At 42.5% G+C, this 22,465-nt stretch overlaps 1 protein-coding gene across 1 annotated transcript in view; it reads left to right on the forward strand.

Annotated features, from left to right (window-relative positions):
- RGS6 (regulator of G protein signaling 6) overlaps positions 1 to 22,465 on the forward strand; it is a 184,628-nt gene that overhangs the window by 145,217 nt on the left and 16,946 nt on the right. The window contains exons 15-16 of the mRNA XM_029911408.1: positions 8,175 to 8,228; positions 21,283 to 21,328. Of these exons, the coding sequence (XP_029767268.1) occupies positions 8,175 to 8,228; positions 21,283 to 21,328 (100 nt within the window). The remainder of the gene's footprint in view (positions 1 to 8,174; positions 8,229 to 21,282; positions 21,329 to 22,465) is intronic.

Genomic DNA, 22,465 nt, shown 5'->3' on the forward strand with positions numbered 1-22,465 from the left:
CAGAGAAGCTCAAGCCCCGGTGCTCCTTCAACAGGAGGGGTCATTCTAAGAACCCTAGATAAATAGGAGGAAGGGAGTGGAGGGGCCCTGAGACTGCTTGTTCTCATTCAGGAAATGGGGCAGTAAGGACAGTGACTGCTGCATCGACGTTCTTCTGAGAGTGGAATGTTTGTGTAAAATGAACAGCAAGCAGTTAGAGCCATTCTCACCAAAAAGGAGGAGCAGGGGGGCCTTTGAGCCACCATCTTCTAAGAGGAGGAGAGGGAAGGGTTGGAGAGGGCCCAGCTGCAGGTGAGGGGCTGAGAGCTCTCTGAGCCTCAGGAGGGGTAGAACAGTGGAGGCGCTCTGCAAATAGGTGGGAGTGGGATCTATCATCAGTTTATTGGGGAGGGAGAGCTGATGTAAATAAAATATGCTTGGTTTAGGAGGCTGGGGCAGTTGTTTTTCTCCCTCACAAGAACACATCGGGCCAGATTCCATATTACCCTGTGCTAGTGAGAGTAAAGTAGGTGTAAATTGCCACCCCTTTAATCTAGCAGTGTTTTCCACTCATTATGCGCTGGTGTGAATGACTATGTGAGGTGCAGGGTAATTGATAACCTGACTCTTAGTCCACAGGTGAGTGAATATCAAGGGAATTTTTCCAGCCTTGCTTATAATTATGCCTTGTAAAATATTGTTCCTTTTGAAAGACATGAATTTCATGCTTCTGAAACACACAAGTCTTGAGGAGAAATTAGTACTAGGTTCCGATATGAATGGAGACCTACAGTGTAGAATGCTGAGCTCTTAGAACTCGTTCATACTCTCCTTCAGTTAATGGCAAAACTTTCACTGGTTCCAGCATGAGCACAACTGGGACCTTAGTATACATATTAGAAAGAGAAGAGAACTCAAAAGTCATATTAGCATCCATGGGCGGACAGTCACCATTGCAAACAAGTTCTCTCTGAAAACCAGTCTCATGCCCTCTCACCTTCTCAGTCTCCTTAGTGTCTACCAAGCTAACTTCAGCACCTCTCCATCCCCTTCTCAGTACCTTCAGAGGAAGTGTGACAGTGATAGAGCTTTACTTGAGTGCCATAAGAATGCTAAGAGATCTCCTACTAATCATGTTGTTAATCATTTGTAGTTGGTTTTCTAATGTCTACGCTGCCCTGTGCTAACAGACTCTTTACTGAAAAGAACTAAAATCGGAACAGTTTGATAAATAATTAACCAGTAGAAAAAGAAACATGGAGAGCTGCAGTAAATGGTTAGTGATATAGTCCAGTATATTCTGGATTTTTTCTGCACCTAACTGGGCTCAGCTGTTTTTAATAAAAGCTTTTTAAAATTTTTAAAAATCTGTATCCTACTGTTAACTTGTACAGTAGGTCGGTCTGTTTACTGTTGATGAGGGTAAGTTTTCTTTTTGCACGTTTGAGGACTGCTTGAACAAGCGTGTGTGTGTGTGTTTGTACGAGCATTGTTGTCATACTTCAAAGCATTTTGGTGCACTTCCTGTGCTTTACCTGATGCGTTCAGACAACATACAGAGATCCTTACTCTTTATTTTTCTACATTCTTACTACTTTATTTTTAAATTTCCTTCCTCCACTCTGCAAGGCAGCCTCAAGCACCTTTGCTTTGAGCTGGACCGAGGCAGGCAAGTGGTTACCTCAATAACACATAGCCAGTCACACATTTTGTAGACAAGCAGGCAGGAAATGCTGGAGAGCAATACAGCCAGCACAAATGTGTGCTCCTCCTGAAACTGTGCACGTGGGCTGCTTGGCGTGCAGCCAGGTTTGAGTGCTTTTTATTTTAATAGAAAAGTGTAATGCTGTGATCAACAACTCGATACTCTGGTGACTGGTGTTCTCTAGATACCTTAGACAGTTCGATTTAAACTCGGGGCTATTGCATTAATACAGTTCACCGTAAGTGTGTCATATGGTGGAGCTGGGAGTGTTTGCAAGGAAGGTTTCAATGTAGGACGTTAGCATGGCTAAATTTTCAGATGGTAGTTCCCAGTGAACCCTTTCAGTATTAGAATAAACCTTATATGCTGCAGCTTGTCAGTTGATATAAAATGTCAGTGCCCCAAACTGAATCCTTGCGGTCCATTTACACCCCCACTCCAGTTTCCCTAAGAATGGGAAAGGACATCAGCCTACAGTAGTGTTCCAGACATTCCTGATTCTGCAGTTGCAGAATTTGCCAGAGAATTGAACGCTTTACTACCAAAAGGCGCTCCAGAGTCTAACCTTGCAAAAACAGCTATGTTTCTAGCTCTCCTGGTTGTGGGCGGCAGCAGCAACGCAGCAGTGCAGAAGTTCAGATCTGGCAGCTGGAGAGCAGCGGCTGCTGGCCACGGGCGTTCATGTTGTATGCAGTGCAGGAAGACTATTTTTTTAATCCCGCTCCCATCCCATCCCCCAATACCCACTTCCACTCCCACTCCCTCCCATGTTGTTTCCTGAATTTTTATCATGCTTCTGCTATTATGGTACTAGGTCCTACGGCATCTGTGGGATCCCAGTCCCACATCAGGGCTCAAATTTTCCTAGCAATGGCTGGACATGTTGCTCTCAGGATGTCTCCCCACTAGCACCCACCCACTTCCTGCACCACCATGCAATGGGATGGGAACTCCCAACTCACCCATGCAGAGGGATTGTAGTCCTCATGCACTTCTACAAGGGGATGAGCAGCCCCTGCATCTCCTTTTCCCCCACACAAAGAGAATAGAAAACTCTAACCCTCCATGCATCATCATGCAAAGTGGATGGGATGTCCCACCAGCCTCTGTTGCCACCCTTACTTCTGTGCTACTGCTGGTGGTAGTGCTGCCTTCAGAGTAGAGCCCTGCAGCACAGGTCCTGCAGGACTTGCTGCCATAATAGTGGGAGCGGGATAAAAATTCAAGAAACAATGCGGGAACAGGTGGGAGTGGGTATTGCGGGGCAGGACAGGAGCAGGATTAAAAACATAGCCCTCCTGCGCTGCAAACAACATGAACAACCCAGCCAGCAGCCACTGCTTTCCAGCTGCCCTGCTCTGAAGTTCTGTGCTGCTGCTGGCGGCGGCGGCACCACCTTTAAAGCTGGGCAGCCAGAGAGCAGCAGCTGCTGACCGGGAGCCATGCCTCCCCAAATATAGAAGTTAAACTATGCCTATGTTTGCTATAATAATTGTTTCTGGGAAAACACACTCCGGGGCTTGTGCATTGTATTGCATTGTGTTATCCCTTTTACACTCTGTTTGTCTGTTTTCATAGGTATATATGACCCTATCTCAGATGGGGGTATGTGGTAAACTACATTATTTGGAAAGGGGTACGCAGCCTAAAAAGTTTGAAAACCACTGGCCTAGCCATTACATTTCATAGTCAAAATTGTGCCTTTAAGGCACTGGGCATTGCTGGGGATGAGGCAAAGCTTCATCACCTCAGTGGGAGGTCAAGAAGCAGGGGCGTAGCCATGAGTGGGCCGCAGCCCACCCACTCAGCATCCAGGCCCACCCAAATCTGAGTAGGGGTGTAGTGCTGCCACAGTGGCCCAGAACATCACTTGGGCACCTGAAATCCAGGACAGAGCTATGTGGCTGCCCTTCAGAAAGCTACGCTCCGGCAGCTCTGCCTTGCTGTTTTCTGAGCCGCCCCATGCGCATGCCCAGCTCAGCAGGTGAAGCCCTGTGTCTGGGGGCACCAAGGCTATGAAGAGGGCGTGGCATCGAGGGAGAAGTGAGCTAGCACAGTCTGTCATTGCCCGTCCACACAAAAGTCAGGGCCCACCCAGATTTCCACTCCTAGCTACACAGAAAGGGACAGTGCTTCTAAGAGGCCCAATGCACAAAGGTACTGCACAGTCTGCGTTGTCCTTTAGATTGATGCACTTGGCCTGATCTGTGTCAAAGGGCAGCTCTATGCCTCACTTTCTCCCTACCTCTCCCATGTGCCTCCTCTGGAGTGACATGCTCCCCTGTGAGTGCATAGAAGGAGGAGTTTCTGCCCTTCCCTGTGCACCGGGACTGCAATTGTGACTTAATCTTACACCGGCCACATATGAGTGAGTCTGGAGGTTCCTTGTACTTTCCTCTCTCTCCTCCACTCACACACTGTGATGTGAATGTTAAACAACCCCCACAGTGCCCAATCCACACAGGGTATAGGTCTGTTATGGCCCCCAGCTCTGGAGTCTGGTTCTTTAGCTCCAGTAGTAAAGATCTGTGCTTTCAGCTCTGGATGTCCATGGTTCAGTCCCCAGAGTTGGTCAAGATAGTGGCTGTCACACAGTGACCAAATTATGACAGCTTCAACAGAAGTCCAACTCACAAAGATCACCATCACAACTGGTACTAGCTGGGCATCCTGGAAGGTGTTGCACTTAGGGTAGGTGGAAGGGTTGGGAGTAATTCACAGGCATGAAGAGTTTGCTTGAGAAGCGGAAATTTATTGCAATAAGACTAAGACCATCACTTACGATAACTTCTCCTTAACTTCCTGGAGTAGGGGTCTTCTTTCTGTACTGGGCTCCTCCCAATCTTGATTTACCTTGGACCCCTTTGGGCAGGGTTGGTTTCTCTGACTCTCCAACAGTTTACCCAATCAGAAGGAAGAGTCCAGTCATCTCCCCCACCCCTTACCTCTCATTCCTTTATTTACTTTCCACGTCAGCTTTCCTGCCCCCACCAACTCTTAGAGTGGTGCTGCTGGTGTGCCATATAGAAGCCACAATGAACAGCTCCCCCAGTCAGTTTGGAATTACACCTGCCATTTTAACTTATATTTGGCCCAAACCCTCAATTTATCATTGTTTTATATGTGGTTCTGGAATATGAATATCAGTATAACCTGCATAGATGAACACCAGTATTGAAAGCATGGCCTCATTGTTCCTCTTCCCTCCCTACTGAAATGCTGTCCTTAGAATTAAAAATCACAGTAAATGAATATACTTTTTAAAATAACATTATTTTATAAATCAGCTATAAAATTTCATCATCCTAGAATTTCTAGCATTTGTGTTGGATGTCATATGGTGGCATCTTGGCTGATAGTGTGGCTCTTTTAAATAGTTACACAGGAAAACGTTCCGTGGTTGTCTCATGTAGACAAGGGATGGTGTTTTCTTTCAATGCCCATTTCCATTGGCCCTGCTGTCTCTGAGGTCTCATCACTGACAACTAGTTCAGTCTGGTCTTCTAGGCATTAAAGTGCTGTTCTGTGGTGGTAGAAGTAATCAACTCGCTGTATAATCTGGTAAAGTCTTGGCATATATCCAGTTACAGGTGCCTTCATCAGTTCACCTGCCTTCCTTTTGGATTCTTTGTATCTTCTCTTTGTTGTTTCTGTACTCCTCCTTTGTCCTTTTGGGTTGATATTCCAGCTGAAGTCACAACTGGTAGGTAATCACAAGCAGAAGATTCTAGAGAAGTACTTTTCTTGTATCTGTTTCTCTAAGGGGTTTTATCTCATATACATGGCCCTCTCTTCTTCCCTCTTCTCCAGTATAAATTGTATCCTCCCAATATCATCATCTTGTCCCTGGCTCACCACATTCACATAAGTTTCTTTCCAGGACTCTGTCTCCTGGATGCAGACAGAAAGCTTTGAGCAGTGCTTGCAATCACACTACTGAATCTCTCCTATTTTCCATAACAATTTGTAGGCCCTCTTCAGCTGTTCTCTTCATCAGTCTGTATCGTTGGTTCAGTCCCGCTCTCTATGTGGACACCAGTCAATTATTAATGGATCCCACTGCTGGAACCCATATGCTTCTAAGCCCCCTGCATCTGGGTAATGACTCATCACTGTTCCTAACCCTTGATCTCTCGGGCACACTCCTTGGTGGACCCCGGGTGTTTGATGCTATTCTTGGGCAGTGGAATATGTCCAATTGTTTAGACATATTCCCCCAGGATCCATCTGGCTGTGAGAGCTCTTGTTTCTCAGCTAACCCCTTCAGGGGCAGATGAGCCAGGAATGCAGGCTTAATAAAGGAATTTCTTAACCACACACTTTGCTCTTAAAAAGCACACTAGGGAATTACGGATGTTTGGAAAATGAGACACAGTCCTGAACGCAGCCCCCCAGGCCTGATCTCACCCTTCCTGTGAGTCCTGGGTTTGGGCAGCATCCTTAGACTAGGTAACCCTTCTTGTCTTCTTACTTGCATGTGGCAATGGTCTGGCCTCTTGCTTAGAGAAGCACCCCTCTTCACCTATGTGTTTGCTGGAGAAGTTCTAGTCTCCAGCCCCCTCCCTGGCCCCATTAGTTTCTAAGTAGACAGTCATTCAAAGTCAATGGCCCTCCTGATAGAAAATCTATTGTTCCAGTAGGGAAGAGTTCTCCAACATTGATGGCCCTTGTTTGCACAGTCTCAGCTTTTTAGAATTTTCCACCAGCTGTCAAGTCCCTGCCACAAAATGGGTGCTCTAATCTACCCTGGAGGTTACAACACAGCATGAAGGTCACACTCCAAGAAGAAAGTTAGAGTACAAAGCAGAGCTTCTGAAACAAAATGGGTTTCACAGTTTGATACAGACATATCCTCAATCTGTCACTTTTGGCATGACTATTTCCCCCTTTATTCTGTACACAGTCAAACTTATCTACAGGAAATCTTGGTGATGGGACCATACAGCAGTAAAATGGAGAATACCCATTTATGCTTGGAGCAATTATAATTATGCACTACGTAGTACAGACAGTCCTTCTGAATGTATTGTTCCTCAGACAATGTATCATTACTGAGAAAGTTCTGCAGACTCTTTCAACTGGATTCCTTGAAGATCATAGAATTGGAAGGGACCCCAGGAGGTCATCTAGTCCAACCCACTGCTCAAAGCAGGACCAATCCCTAGACAGATTTTTACCCCAGTTCCCTAAATGGTCCCCTCAAGGATTGAACTCATAACCCTGGGTTTAGCAGGCCAATGCTCAAACCACTGAGCTATCCCTCCCCCTATGGTCTGGTGGGGTGGTATGGGTGTTTTGTATCTCAGTATACGCCCCAAGTCTCTTTAAGAGTTGATTCTCAAATTCCTTATGCTCAGGGATCTTTTCAGAAAATTTAGATTGAAGGACATTCCTTATGCTTGTGGATCTTTTCAGAAAATTCAGATTGAAGGACAAAGTCTCTGAGTACTATATTGGCAACTGTTCTGCTGGATTTATTGGCTGTTGGACAGATCTGTGTAAATATAGTGAAATGATGTGTTCTCTACTTCCTTTTACTAATGTCTAAATGCAGCCAATCAATGGAGAAGGGTGGTGGCTGTAGCGCTCTGCCAAGGGTTGGTGATTTTTTTTCTAATTATTAGGTCTTTTCCATTCAACATACTGACAAACATGCCAATAACTCATCAATTTCTTTCCTCATTAGTGTCCAAAAGAATTTCTCTTGTGCCAAATGAAATACTATTCAGTCCTGAGGTGAGCCATGTTCCTCATGTAAATGCTAATAAGCCAATGTGTTTCAGTCTTATTGCAATGAAGTTTTATTACTTTTAGCATATGAATACCCGTAAGCTCTGTGTAAACCAAAACCCGGGCCAAAAACATGACCTCATCTTTCCACAGCCATACACACTATACATATGCTGTCTCATACCTAGAGGTGGCCTCTCCTGAGAAAAGGTGAGGCACATTGAGTGATGCAGTGTGGTGAAAATCTGCTTCTACCCCCTCAATAAACAGAGGAGTTCAGGCTGTAATTCCAGCGCTGTTTTTCTCCAGCACTGCATTCACTCCCCAGAAAATTATAAAGTTGATTTGGTTCTTCCATCTTTCTATTATCTGGATAGGAGTCTCCAATCAGCTGTTTGGCAGATGTTAACCAGAATCAGAGGTCTCCGCACAAACAGCTACAGAAGGAAAGTTCAACAAGAAATCAATAACAACACTACACAGACTCTGTTTTATAGCTTTGAATCAACTATGGAGCACGTTTTGAACAGAAGAGAAGAAAAGGTGTCATTCTCCAAGGCAGCTGCTGGCTCTCATTCTTTAAGGGTTTGCTGTTTGCTGTAGCAAACAGCAGTTGCTGCTTTAAAAAAAAAAATCCAATTTTTTATTTATTTTGTTTCTTTTTTTGCTTCCTTATCTTTTTCTGCTGTTTTGAAAAACTGCATTTAAGCTGAAGGTTTTTTTTCTGTATTTTTTCTCCCCACTTTTTTTCCCCTTAAAGCCAGAGAATGAGCAAGGTCGTAGAACTTCTCTAGAAAAGTTCACGCGCAGTGTGGTAAGTTCCTTATTTTTTTTTCTTTCCTCAGCATTTTACTTTTAGTTGTGGGGTGTTGGTGCTTAACTTTTTAGTTCTTTTTTAATTTTTTTGCAGATAGCCTTTTTGCAGCTTTTCTTTTAATTCAGTAGCTCATCAAAACTGTAGCTCTTTAAAAAGGGGAGGGGAGGGGAGCAGAATTCCATAATGTGCATTCTGGATAACAGTCACAACATCAATAGGCCAATTTAGGTTAGCGTTAAAAGGCAGGTTGTGGTTTTGCTATTTTCACACTACAATATTTGTTATGGCTTCCCCTGCACATTGTAGTAGGACAGCATGGTTATAATAGCATCATTTGTATTGTATCTTTATTGATTTCTATGCATGGTTAATGATAACATATATATATAAAAACATATATACCCATATTGCACCTTTTATATATCAACTGCAACAACTTCCTTGGTAGCCCAGATTTGTTGGTGGTGTTGTAAGAAGGTGATGTATGAAGATGATAGTCAGAATGTGGTTGAATCTGTAAGAAGCTATGTTCAGTACAAGATTTTGTGAAAAGAACATGATCTTTATTACATTTTCATAACACCTTTGTAATGAAGGGATTGTACTATGTGTACATACAGTACATATGCTCACATTTGTGTGTGTACATACATGTATGTATATTTATATATAATACATATGTATGCACCATATATATAAAGATAAAATATTTGCATACACAGATAGAAAAGGGGAAACTACTCAGGTAAGTGTGAGCTATAATACAATGTGTAGGCATCAAGGGGGTCTTTCTGATGCTGTCATAACTATACAAGCGAAACTCAGTTGTGACATCTGATATGTCTGCAGACTCCAGAGATGTGTGTTAGCTCTACTGGCAGGTTTCTTCTGTAGTGCTTTAATATAGTTAATGCATATGATAGACATAAAAAAACATGTTTACAATACAATCATATACAAAATATTACTCAGCCAATCTGTGTGTGTATGTGTGGGTGTGTATATTCTAAAATTGTCAGAAAGCGAGAGAGAAGAAAATGAAAAGAAATATAGTATAGATATTTTTACACTTGGAGCCAGATTCTGCTCCCAGTTATGCTCATATATACTGAGAGTAACTCAGTGACTTCTGTGGAGTAACTGGTTTTACAGTAGCATAACTGAGAGCAGAATATGGAACTTAGGTTTTTGATTTCAAGGTTAGTATGAAAATCTTATCTTGGAGTGCTAGGATTATGATATAAAAGATTCATAGATTCATAGATTCTAGGACTGGAAGGAACCTCGAGAGGTCATCGAGTCCAGTCCCCTGCCCTCATGGCAGGACCAAATACTGTCTAGACCATCCCTAATAGACATTTATCTAACCTACTCTTAAATATCTCCAGAGATGGAGATTCCACAACCTCCCTAGGCAATTTATTCCAGTGTTTAACCACCCTGACAGTTAGGAACTTTTTCCTAATGTCCAACCTAAACCTCCCTTGCTGCAATTTAAGCCCATTGCTTCTTGTTCTATCCTTAGAGGCTAAGGTGAACAAGTTTTCTCCCTCCTCCTTATGACACCCTTTTAGATACCTGAAAACTGCTATCATGTCCCCTCTCAGTCTTCTCTTTTCCAAACTAAACAAACCCAATTCTTTCAGCCTTCCTTCATAGGTCATGTTCTCAAGACCTTTAATCATTCTTGTTGCTCTTCTCTGGACCCTCTCCAATTTCTCCACATCTTTCTTGAAATGCGGTGCCCAGAACTAGACACAATACTCCAGTTGAGGCCTAACCAGCGCAGAGTAGAGCGGAGGAATGACTTCTCGTGTCTTGCTCAAAACACACCTGTTAATACATCCCAGAATCACATTTGCTTTTTTTGCAACAGCATCACACTGTTGACTCATATTTAGCTTGTGGTCCACTATAACCCCTAGATCCCTTTCTGCCGTACTCCTTCCTAGACAGTCTCTTCCCATTCTGTATGTGTGAAACTGATTGTTCCTTCCTAAGTGAAGCACTTTGCATTTGTCTTTGTTAAACTTCATCCTGTTTACCTCAGACCATTTCTCCAATTTGTCCAGATCATTTTGAATTATGACCCTGTCCTCCAAAGCAGTTGCAATCCCTCCCAGTTTGGTATCATCCGCAAACTTAATAAGCGTACTTTCTATGCCAATATCTAAGTCGTTAATGAAGATACTGAACAGAGCCAGTCCCAAAACAGACCCCTGCGGAACCCCACTTGTTATGCCTTTCCAGCAGGATTGGGAACCATTAATAACAACTCTCTGAGTACGGTTATCCAGCCAGTTATGCACCCACCTTATAGTAGCCCCATCTAAATTGTATTTGCCTAGTTTTCTAAGTGATTTTTAACTTGTTCTTTTTTTATTTTATCTGCTAAACTTACCCCCTTCCCATTAGCATTCACTATGTTAGGCATTCCTTCAGACTTCTTGGTGAAGACCGAAACAAAGAAGTCATTAAGCATCTCTGCCATTTCCAAGTTTCCTGTTAATGTTTCTCTCTCTTCACTGAGCAGTGGGCCTACCCTGTCTTTGATCTTCCTCTTGCTTCTAATGTATTGATAAAAAGTCTTCTTGTTTCCCTTTATTCCTGTAGCTAGTTTGAGCTCATTTTGTGCCTTTGCCTTTCTATTCTTGCCCCTGCATTCCTGTGTTGTTTGCCTATATTCATCCTTTGTAATCCGTCCTAGTTTCCATTTTTTATATGACTCATTTTTATTTTTTAGATCATGCAAGATCTCGTGGTTAAGCCAAGATGGTCTTTTGCCACATTTTCTATCTTTCCTAACCAGCGGAATAGCTTGCTTTTGGGCCCTTAATAGTGTCCCTTTGAAAAACTGCCAACTGTCCTCAGTTGTTTTTCCCCTCAGTCTTGATTCCCATGGGACCTTACCTATCAGCTCTCTGAGCTTACCAAAATCTGCCTTCCTGAAATCCATTGTCTCTATTTTGCTGTACTCCCTTCTACCCTTCCTTAGAATTGCAAACTCTATGATTTCATGATCACTTTCACCCAAGCTGCCTTCTACTTTCAAATTCTCAATGAGTTCCTCCCTATTTGTTAAAATCAAGTCTAGAACAGCTTCCCCCCTAGTAGCTTTTTCAACCTTCTGAAATAAAAAGTTGTCTGCGATGCAGTCCAAGAATTTGTTGGATAGTCTGTGCCCCGCTGTGTTATTTTCCCAACATATATTTGGATAGTTGAAGTCCCCCATCACCACCAAATCTTGGGCTTTGGATGATTTTGTTAGTTGTTTAAAAAAAGCCTCATCCACCTCTTCCACCTGGTTAGGTGACCTGTAGTAGACTCCTAGCATGACATCACCCTTGTTTTTTACCTCTTTTAGCCTAACCCAGAGACTCTCAACACTTCCGTCTCCTATGTCCATCTCCACCTCAGTCCAAGTGTGTACATTTTTAATATATAAGGCAACACCTCCTCCCTTTTTCCCCTGTCTATCCTTCCTGAGCAAGCTGTATCCATCCACACCAACATTCCAATCATGTGTATTATCCCACCAAGTTTCAGTGATGCCAACAATGTCATAGTTGTATTTATTTATTAGCACTTCCAGTTCTTCCTGCTTATTACCCATACTTCTCACATTTGTATATAGGCATCTAAGATACTGGTTTGATCTTGCCTCCCAGTTTTGCCCTGACCCTCCTTTCTCTCTGCCATTATAGCCCACCTCCTTCTTGTTTCCGACCCATCTCCCAGGTCTCCATATTCCCCACTTACCTGTGGGCTTTGCTCACTTGTCCCCGTTGAACCTAGTTTAAAGTCAAGGCAATCATCATAGATTGATCTATAGTTTAGATATTGCAGTATTATTGGTAAAAAAAAAAAACTGTACATGATTTCCTTGTCTTTTATAGCTGGTATAAATTGGTTTAGCTGTACTTTAATTTTTATGGATCTATGCCAATTTATACCACCTGAAAATCTGACCCATATGATTTTTAACCTGTCATTGTCACTTTAAGCAAAAGAATTGTTCTTGTTTAAAATCTTATGAGATCAATAAGCCGTTTTAAACAACACAGAAAAACTGGATCTCTGATAATATTACAGACTACTAATTTCCCCCCCTTATGCCTACCGTCATGTGATCAAAACTCTTTTGGTCTGATTTGCAGTTACACCATTTGTGCACTAGAGACAGGGCTGGGGGTGATAGTTTTAAGCCATCTTTGTGCTCACTGTATTCAGGAACCAGGCAAGCACTGACCAGGCCTCTGTTGCAAATTGGGGCTGTTCTAATTTATGGTCTGCTTCCCCAGGCCACCTAAGTGCCCTGGGAAACTGAGACTAGGCATAAGCAAGTGCAGCCCACTCACGTCCTAACATGTCCACAATGTGCCTTCTTTACTGTGCGCTGAGAGCACAGACAGCACCAAGCCCTTTTGTTGGTATTATATCAGTAGAGGAGGACCTCTAAACCAAGGGATATTCACTGGGGGCTGTATCCACACCGTTTAAGTCTCTTTATGTTGCCATAAAACGAGCCTTAGTGTAAGTGAAAATTGGACCCTCCATGTTTCTCTGTTGTGGCTTATTATATGTCATAGTTCCTTGTTGTCAGGGCCTGGGAAGTAGGTGGTCTGACACAGTGGTCAGAGCAGGAGTTGGGCAATGGGAGCAAGGATCAGAACCAGAGGATGGATGCCAGAGCCAAGGGTCAAGCCAGAGTCAAAGCCAGGAATCAGGACCAGAGTCAGAGGCCAGAGTTGAATTAGAGTCAGAGAGTCAGTCAAGCCAAGGGTCAGAGAACAGGAGCAGGAACCAGGAAAAAGGCAGGGCTGAAGTCAGGAACCACATCAAGGCTGGGAGTAGCAACAGCAAGCCAGGATCCACTTTGTTGCACAGAGAACTTCTTGTATCCCTTCTGGCTTAAATAGTGTTCCTGGTCCAATCAGTGGCTCCAGACATCCTCCAACCAGGGCCTTGTGGGTGGTACTTTCAGTGGAATGTAAGGCCCCAGGGCTCCCAATTTGCTAGTCCCTGCCAGAGCTGTTTGGTGGCGTTGTGGATGCAGCAGCAGCCAATGGGCCCAGGTTCAGGACCTGTGGCTCCCCGTGCTTGTTTGATAAATACAGAGGTGTGAAAAGAGAGATTCACAGCACTGGAGAAAAAGGCCAAAGCTTATTTTGTTATATGGTTTCTTCAAACCACAAAATATTTTGCAGTTTTTGTCGGGTAAAATGAAATACAAGCTCTTGTTGCTTCCAAAATGCCTTCTCAGTTGGGTGAAATGCTTTGTGGGCTCAGTCCCTAAGCTCTTAAAAATAGTGTCGTGTCTGGGAGCCCTTCCCTGGATGATGTAGTTTAACTCCAAACCAGGTAGACTACTATCAGAAAAGACACCATGGGCACCCTACTAGCCAGCCAGAAACTTGGAGCCTTCAGGGAAGACAAGTGAGGAGTAAGGAAGAGCAAAACCTTATTAAGATGATTCTTTTCATCCTGAACCTTAATTTCTACAAATCGATAAGGCCAGGACTTCTCATAGGATAGTTTTTACTCAGAAAGAGGTTCACAGATGAAATTGTGTAAAATCTTTTCTTATTGTAAAATGTACCAAGTTTGCCCAGAAGCCAGACACCACCATTTTCACATTAAACCTGACAGAAATGGCAACATTTTGCCTTTAAGCAGCTTTCAGAATTGTCACAAAAACAAATGTTTCATGTTTTACTTACAAATATTCCTGAAGCAACAATTGATACCTTTGCACAACTACACGGGGAGGGTACTCATTGCTCCATGACCCTTATGTAGCAAAGGGTATATTCTGCAATTGCTCCCCAGTGGAGTTCCACACTGCCACCAAAGGGAGTTCTACCTGCAGAATCAGGGCATTATATTTCACGTCCCGGCTCACTTGACCTGATAACTCAGAACATGCCAGATATCCTCAGACACCTCAACTTCGCCTATGAAATATTTGCAGCTCATATTTTCATTGTTATTTTCCTTTCTGCTTCTGAGCCTCAGGCCTCCTCTGAGCAGCCAAGAAGTAACACATGGGCAATGACAATGTCACTGTACATTGTGGCAGCCCCTGCATCATCAACACTGCTGTCTAGTCACCTCCATGCACTCTCCCTTCAAGCTCTGGCTCCACCCCAGCTGCACCACAGCCAGGGGTAACAGCTGTACAGTCTTAGTACCAAATGTCACAGCCATCAGTGCAACATTGGTAGTCCATGTATATATTGTGGAGCAGATCTCACAGCTGTTCTTTGCACAGAATTGTCACTGATTTCACACGAGAGTTCCGTGAGTGGAGCAATGCAAAGTTCTGTTCTAATGAAGGGTGAGTCCTTAAAAATATATGGACAGATATACAGGTCTGATGTAAGCATCTGTAACCCTTCTGCCAGGTGGAGTCTGCAGCAACAAGGGCCAGGTTCAATATCTAGGGATTCCTCTTAGCAATACAAAACAGAACTGGCTCGAGCCTCACCTGGTAATCTGGGAAAATTAAACACCACCTTTGGGTGCTTCTAAGAGGCAATACTTCCCCTGTCACAAGCACTGAGTCTGTGTAGAGCAAGGGAAACTTTTAATAAATGGGGAAAAGGAACCTGGCATTAATTTGGGAAAACACCACTACCACAATTTGAAAGCAAATGACCATGAGCAAGCAAACACCCCAGAGCATGCTGGGCAGTGTCCTTTGCCTCAATTTCTCACCTTGCAGCGTGAAAGTCCAACAACAAATGTTCCTTTAACACATCACTCCTCTCTCCCTCCACTGCACCCCACTCACAGTTGCTGTCCTTGGTCAGTGAAGACCCACAGTTCAGAGGTACATGCATATGAATTCACCGCCCATCGAGGGTAAGGGGGGATGCATCAAGCAATGCCTCAGCTACTGCGCTGCCGCTGCAACTGGCTCACAAGGACTCTCAATGGAGTCTAATTAGCTCTGTCTTTAAACAGTACAAAGGGGAGAGTCAAATGTTGTCCATGGCTCTTAGGCAGAGCCCACACCCCTATGTCAGAACACCTGTCTCCACATTCTCTCTCCTTCACTGGGATTTGGCATCCCTAACCCCTACTTAGTGAGTGAGATTCAGTTTAGGGAGAGCTCCTCATTCAGGACAGGCTAAGTACAGTTCTGCTATCCTTTTTTCATACAATAAGGATAACATTTCATTACCACTGCACTCAGTACTAAAGTGATCTACAACCCAACACCAGCCAAAAGTGATCATTTTGGCAAATCAGCTCCACCATGCTGTGCACTTAGGCAGAGTAGGCATGTCTATACAAACACAGTCTTTTCCCCCAACTCAACACTAGATATCAGGGGAGAGCTCATTCAGACCCTACTTACACATCCATCAAGAGTCACCTGGCCCATTGGGTCACATATTTGATGCTCATTCTTTGAAAGCATAATTTAAAACCTATAATCTTTTAAACTTTTCAAAGGGGCCTTGGGAAGATTCTTGTGGAGTAAATCTAGGGGGCAGTCACAGTCAAGGTGGACAGGACTTTGCAGATCTGACAGCCTCTTGCTTCAATGTGCCTTCTAATCCACCTCATTTTAACAAAGATGGCACTGTGCAAGTGGCAGGTTTCCAGACATCATAAAAATCATATATCATATTATAAATAGCACCTGGTATTAAGGGTTATAACTTAATTTTAAAGACACACACACACATGCAAATAAATCCATATAATCTACATTTCTCTCCTCTGACATGTGTGATCATCTTACTAATTAAAAGTAGCCTACCAGTGCTATTTTTAGTCATGCAGTCTCAGCCTAGGTGTTTAAACCGCTGTAGTTTCCCATCTGCTTTGGAAATGATTTAATAATCAGATAGGCAGAAGCTTAGTTTTCATAAGCTGGGATGATCCATCAGGGCGATGAGTGGAAGGAAAATATATTTTAATGAATCCGTGGAGGGAAAACATTGATGCTTTTATATTATAGTGAAAGCCATTGGGTCCATTCCTGTCTTGTTGCTGGTAGCACATAATATTTCCCACATTTAATAAAAGGAGAAACAGATGATGGTTCCCTTATTGCATGCTGCAGATATTGAATATTTCCATTGCCTGAAGTCCAATTGGTAGTTAGTCCAGTGCCAATTCTGAGGTTAAAACCATGATTTCCAGCCTTTGCCGGTTGCATATGTGTGACTACCAGAGCTGAGCTTGAGCTATAAAGTTCAGATCAGAATCCAAACTTTTCCAAAATTGTAACATTCCGGGCGGCTGCCACCATGAGAAAACCAGCCTGAAAGCCAGTGACACTAGTGAGCACCAGGGGTCCCACATCCATACCTACTTGACATTTATATGAACAAAAAGAGCACTTGCAGTTACAATAGCTAGGATTTTTTTTTTTTGTAAATGACCAGGAGTATCAGTCTTTATGCTTCAGGCCATAAAATGATCACCAGTCGTGGTCGAAAAGGAATTCTAGCCAAGGGATAGTTTTGTATGGTTTAGGTTTATTTGGGTGTTTCAAAACTTCCTCTAATTCATTAGCCACTGTAAGGAGATAGGATACTGGCTTAAATAGACCATTGGTCCTAACTGGTATGGCAGTTCTTATGTACTTCTCTTCCACTTAATGAATATTGCAAAGATAGTTGTATGGCCAAAGAGAAGTAAAAATGTGCTGCTATCAGCATCACCTATCAAATGGCCTCCAATGCAATGGTGGTGCCTGTCAAATACCAGCCCAACCCAAAGTGCCTAGCCATAGAGCAAGTGTACAGGATGTAATGGTTGATGCCAAGTCATTGGCCTGGGAAGGTGTATATGTCATACTTCTGGCTAAAGCAGTAAGGATGTTGTGAAGGATAATTATTAGCGCCTATGGAATAATCCCCTCATGTACGTGCTCTCTCTCTGTCTCTCTCTCTCTCTCTTTGCTAGTGCAGTGGAATTTATGTTTGTGTCATTTGTATAAACTTGTTACAGAATGTTTCACAGCTGCTTACAGTCTATGTATGCACATACAAGTTAAATGTAGATTACAGTACATCTCATACAGCTAGCATCTGTATGGTGTAGTAAAACATGAAGTGGAAAGGAATCCAACAGTCAGAGAGAATGAATGAGTGCAGGGAGATTCAGAGAAAACAGGGCCTGGGGTGGCACATGCTAAGGGGCGGCATTCCGTCCATTCTTGGGGCGGCACAGTCCATTTTTTGCTTCGGCAGTTCGGGCGGCTTTTTTTTTTTGCTTGGGGCGGCAAAAATGGTAGAGCCAGCCCTGAGGGAGAAGGCTACTTAGGTAGAAATATGAAAATTGAGACATTGGTATCAAGAACACTGACTGGTAGTATAAATCCTGTGGATACATCTTCCTGAGGATTCTCCCCACATCAGAGGCACAGAGCCACCTGACTGGCATCTACACCACCCTTCAGCCTGGTGTTGTGGATGTGAGCAGGGGAAAGGGGCATGGCCATAGTATTCCTATATCCTGGCTATACTCAGTTGCCGGGGTTATTGGCAACTATGGGTAATTTAGGGCAGCTTTGCTGCTGATCTAACCTATTCCAGGAGCCAGGCTGGCTCCAGGATTGGAGGAGTCTAAAGATGCATCTTTGTTTTGTGGTACCCTTTTTTGGTATAGAGATGTAGGAAACCATTTTAGAAGCTTTGTTCATTTTCAAATGTATTTCCCAATAGACTCAGACTGATAACTGTTTGATGGGTGATTAGGAGTTGCAGTAGTGGGTCCCTGTTAGCCAATCAACCTGCAGTAGCTGTAAGATTATTTGTATACTAAAATTCTATTGTCTAGAATGCTGTGAAAGCTGATATGCACAAGTCATATATCTTTGAAAAATCATGGAGGAGGGGAGAGATATCAGAAGACTGGAAAAGGGCAAATATAGTGCCAGTCTATAAAAAGGGAAATAAGGACAATCCCGGGGAATTACAGACCAGTCAGTTTAACTTCTGTACCTGGAAAGATAATGGAGCAAATAAGTAAGCAATCAATTTGCAAACATCTAGAAGAAAGTAAGATGATAAGTAACTGTCAGCACGGATTTGTCAAGAACAAATCTTGTCAAACCAACTTGATAGCTTTCTTTGACAGGGTAACAAGCCTTGTGGATAGGGGGAAGCGGTAGATATGGTATATCTTGACTTCAGGAAGGCTTTTGATATTGTCTCACATGACCACCTCATAAACAAACTAGGGAAATACAACCTAGATGGAGCTACTCTAAGGTGGATGCACAACTAGTTGGAAAACCGTTCCCAGAGAGTAGTTATCAATGGTTCACAGTCATGCTGGAAGGGCATATCGAGTGGGGTCCTGCAGGGATCAGTTCTGGGTCCAGTTCTGTTCAATATCTTCATCAGTGATTTAGATAATGGCATAGAGAGTACACTCATAAAGTTTGTGGATGATACCAAGCTGGGAGGGTTTGCAAGTGCTTTGGAGGATAGGATTAAATTCAAAATGATCCGGACAAAGTGGAGAAATGGTCTGAAGTAAATAGGATGAAATTCAATAAGGTACAAAGTACTCCACGTAGGAAGGAACAATCAGTTGCACACATACAAAATGGGAAATGACTGCCTAGGATGGAGTACTGCGGAAAGGGATCTGGGGGTCATAGTGGACCACAAGCTAAATATGTGTCAACAGTGTAACGCTGTTGCAAAAAAAGCAACCATCATTCTGGGATGTATTAGCAGGAGTGTTGTAAGCAAGAGAAGCAATTCTTCCATTCTACTCCGCGCTGATTAAGCCTCCACTGTAGTATTGTGTCCAGTTCTGGGCGCCACATTTCAGGAAGGATGTGGACAAATTGGAGAAAGTCCAGAGAAGAGCAACAAAAATGATTAAAGGTCTAGAAAACATGATGTATGAGGGGAGATTGAAAAAATTGGGTTTGTTTAGTCTGAAAAAGAGAAGACCGAGGAGAGATATGATAACAGTTTTCAAGTACATAAAAGGTTGTCATAAGGAGGAGGGAGAAAAATTGTTCTTCTTAACCTCTGAGGATAGGACAAGAAGCAATGGGCTTAAATTGCAGCAAGGGAGGTTTAGGTTGGACATTAGGAAAAACTTCCTAACTGTCAGAGTGATTAAGCACTGGAATAAATTGCCTAGGGAGATTGTGGAGTTTCCATCATTGTAGATTTTTAAGAGCAGGTTAGACAAACACCTGTCAGGGATGGTCTAGATAATACTTAGTCCTGCCTTGAGTGCAGGGGACTGGATTAGATGACCTCTGTAGGTCCCTTCCAGTCCTATGATTCTATATATGTATTAGTGAAATCTATTTAGATAATAATGTAGGACTTTACATGGTAGCTGGCTGCAGGATTTTTGCTATATTTGTTAAATATTCACCAGTCTAGAGTCAACAGCTGACAGTAAATGCTGGTGACATCTGAAAACAAGTAGGCAAATTTGATGTGTAAAAGTGAATTTTAGAGCCAATTTTCAGCAGTAGATAGAGAGCAGAGTATACAGTATCTAATTCAAATAGGAGGGACACTGCCTGCCCTGAGGGAAATTATATGACTATAACAGAATCAAAATATTCTAGTGACAGTGTGAACCACAAGAGTCAATGAAACCCAAAGAACCTTAAAGTCACCATTCTTCTGTTTTTTAATTTATATTACACATAAATCAGACTCCTGGGTCTGTGCCCTATTTGGGATACCATTCCTTCCTTGCTTTGCTGTACCATGTCCCACGCACAACCTCTTTCCCCTCCCTACTATCCCCACCCTGCATATTATGCAGTCCTTTCCCTGCTGCCTCCCTTTTTGCCACTTTCATACCCCCACCTCCTTTACTTTACCCCTAGTTCTTGGTCACTGCTGCTGCCTCATGCTACTCTGCTTATTATGTGCACTCATTTTGTCTGCCATTGGAGTAATTTTTCCATCACACTCCAAGAGCCCAATCTCTATTGGTTTAATGTCATAATCCATGAGGATGATGTCATACATGTGAAAAGTGTGGATGGGATCTCATCATTCACAACTGAATGAATTATATTTTACATGGATTCTAATGTGATATTTTATAAATGTTTATGATGTGAACATTGTGAAAGGAGGCTTCTGGTTGGATGATGTGTAAGTACCTGGTATAGTCACACAACAAGCCGGGACTTTCTTTTTTTTAACTTGTTCCCTGAAAATCATGTAGACCTTTCAGTTCACCTTTATTTACCTGTGGCTTTCCAAACACTGGACAAATGCAACATAGATAAATAGGTGACATCATGAGAGGGCATGGAAACGATTCACCACTTGCACTATAAGAAAACAAATGTGCCACCTGGCCTAAAATTAAAAGTCAAAGACACTGGTGAACAGAGAATAAATACACCCAAACTGCAACAAGCATAAAGGGGCAGTATCCTGAGATGCAAGCAAAGTAGGTACCAGGAACAGTTAGCTCAGAGAGAGAGAGAGAGAGAGACACTGAAATAAATGTCAAAGCTTCTCAAATGTTGCATTAAGGGGGCTATCTGGAGATGAGATTGCTTTACCTTCAGGAAGGATATTTTATTAATATAAAAATAATAGTTTGTCCACTCAATATTTTAATCGTTTTATATTTACAATCACTCTAAGAGGGGTGTGACTATACTGGAGAAAGGTACCTGCACTATTTAGGTGGCAGAAAGCAACAGAATGCACCAATAGTGTGAGGGTATCTAATATACATTCACAACATGTCCTCTGTTCATTGTAACACTTATTGTAATTGGTTAATTACCTGCCACTGTAGCGGACAGTACAAAGATTCTATGCACTTCATGTACTGAATATATGCTGCATGCCGAAGTATACTGCATCTATTCCCTGCAGCTACATAATACTATATCTGTATTGTGTATATGCTACATGGGCTTACACAGCATGTTTTATCTACTGTAAAAATAGGCTGCATGTATTGCGTGTATGCTGCATATTCTCTTCTACACAAGGGCTCCTTTAAAGATAAGTATTCATAGTTTCTATTGGATATGTTATTCTTCCCATCCCTTCCTAAGAACACTGTTGTATAGTGTAGCTGGCGCAGAATGGCTGCCGCGTTACACTCCAGAGGTCACTATTCCAGCAGTGGGTGAGTGATTCCTATATATACAGTTTGTAAAGTGCTTTCAAATCCTTCTGGATGAAAGGCGCTACATGAAGTGTAAGACAAAACGATTATTCCTTCGTTGTCTTTTATTCCAGCTACATACAAGCTCTGAATGATTAAATATCAATACATTTCAGCTAGAGATTGAGTTCTGGCTGCTAAATTCAAATCCAGATTTCAAATACCCTCAAATTGACAGATTCAGTTCTGGGCTTTTGTTTGGACCCAGCTCTGATTTCAACTTAGCCTAGTCTAAATTTCCTTCTCAAAACAGGTGCAAGCAAGTGAACTTTGACTTCACGAGTTTCTAATCTTTTCGTATTATGCAAGATATTTACGTAAGTAATTCCTATTTCCACTAAAGGGAGTTAAGCAAGTAAAGCTCCCTGTTCATGAAGAGAAGAATAGAACCCGATGTTGCATCTGCATTGAAACAGTAACATAGAATGCTGGCTTCTCCTTCAGCATTAATAGGACACATTCTGCCATAGAATTGTGCATTGGCTGTAATAATTTAGGAGTTGTGTATAACATAATTCTATCTACAATTTACCTATTAGATAATATAGAAGATGGGATTTAAAAACTATCTTTTCCCTTCTAGTGAACATCAGAAAATAGCATATATAACTAGCAATCAAGGTATTTTGTGACCTGGAGGATATTTGGGAATTACTTATTTTCACTTCTTAAACATATTAAAGAAGATAACAGCTGTTAGGAGGGAGTTCTAGACTTTGCTATTTTGCTGTTTAAAAAAAACCCTAATCTCCTTTTATCAGCTTTGACATACAGTGGACCAAATCTTGCAGTCCATATTGATACAAAACTATTTCTATGTTCCAGATCACATATTTTGATCACAGTCCTTCTCCAGAGTTTGCTTAGGACTATGCTCCAGTGGCATAAGTTAGAGCAGCCCCAAGGCTGCTCTAACTGATACCAGGACTGGCACAAACTAGTTCTCAGAATCAAGGAGCCATAACTGCTCCTTGACTGAAGAAGATCTTTCTCTCATTAGGTATGAGATTGTAGGGATGATCACCAAGATTTGCAAATGGATCTCTAGGAATTGGTGGGTTTTGAAGTTTGTCTTAGTTCTTTGC

Source organism: Terrapene carolina, unplaced genomic scaffold (genome assembly GCF_002925995.2).
Source record: "Terrapene carolina triunguis isolate 2854851 unplaced genomic scaffold, T_m_triunguis-2.0 Scaffold96, whole genome shotgun sequence".
NCBI classification, from domain to species: domain Eukaryota; kingdom Metazoa; phylum Chordata; order Testudines; family Emydidae; genus Terrapene; species Terrapene triunguis.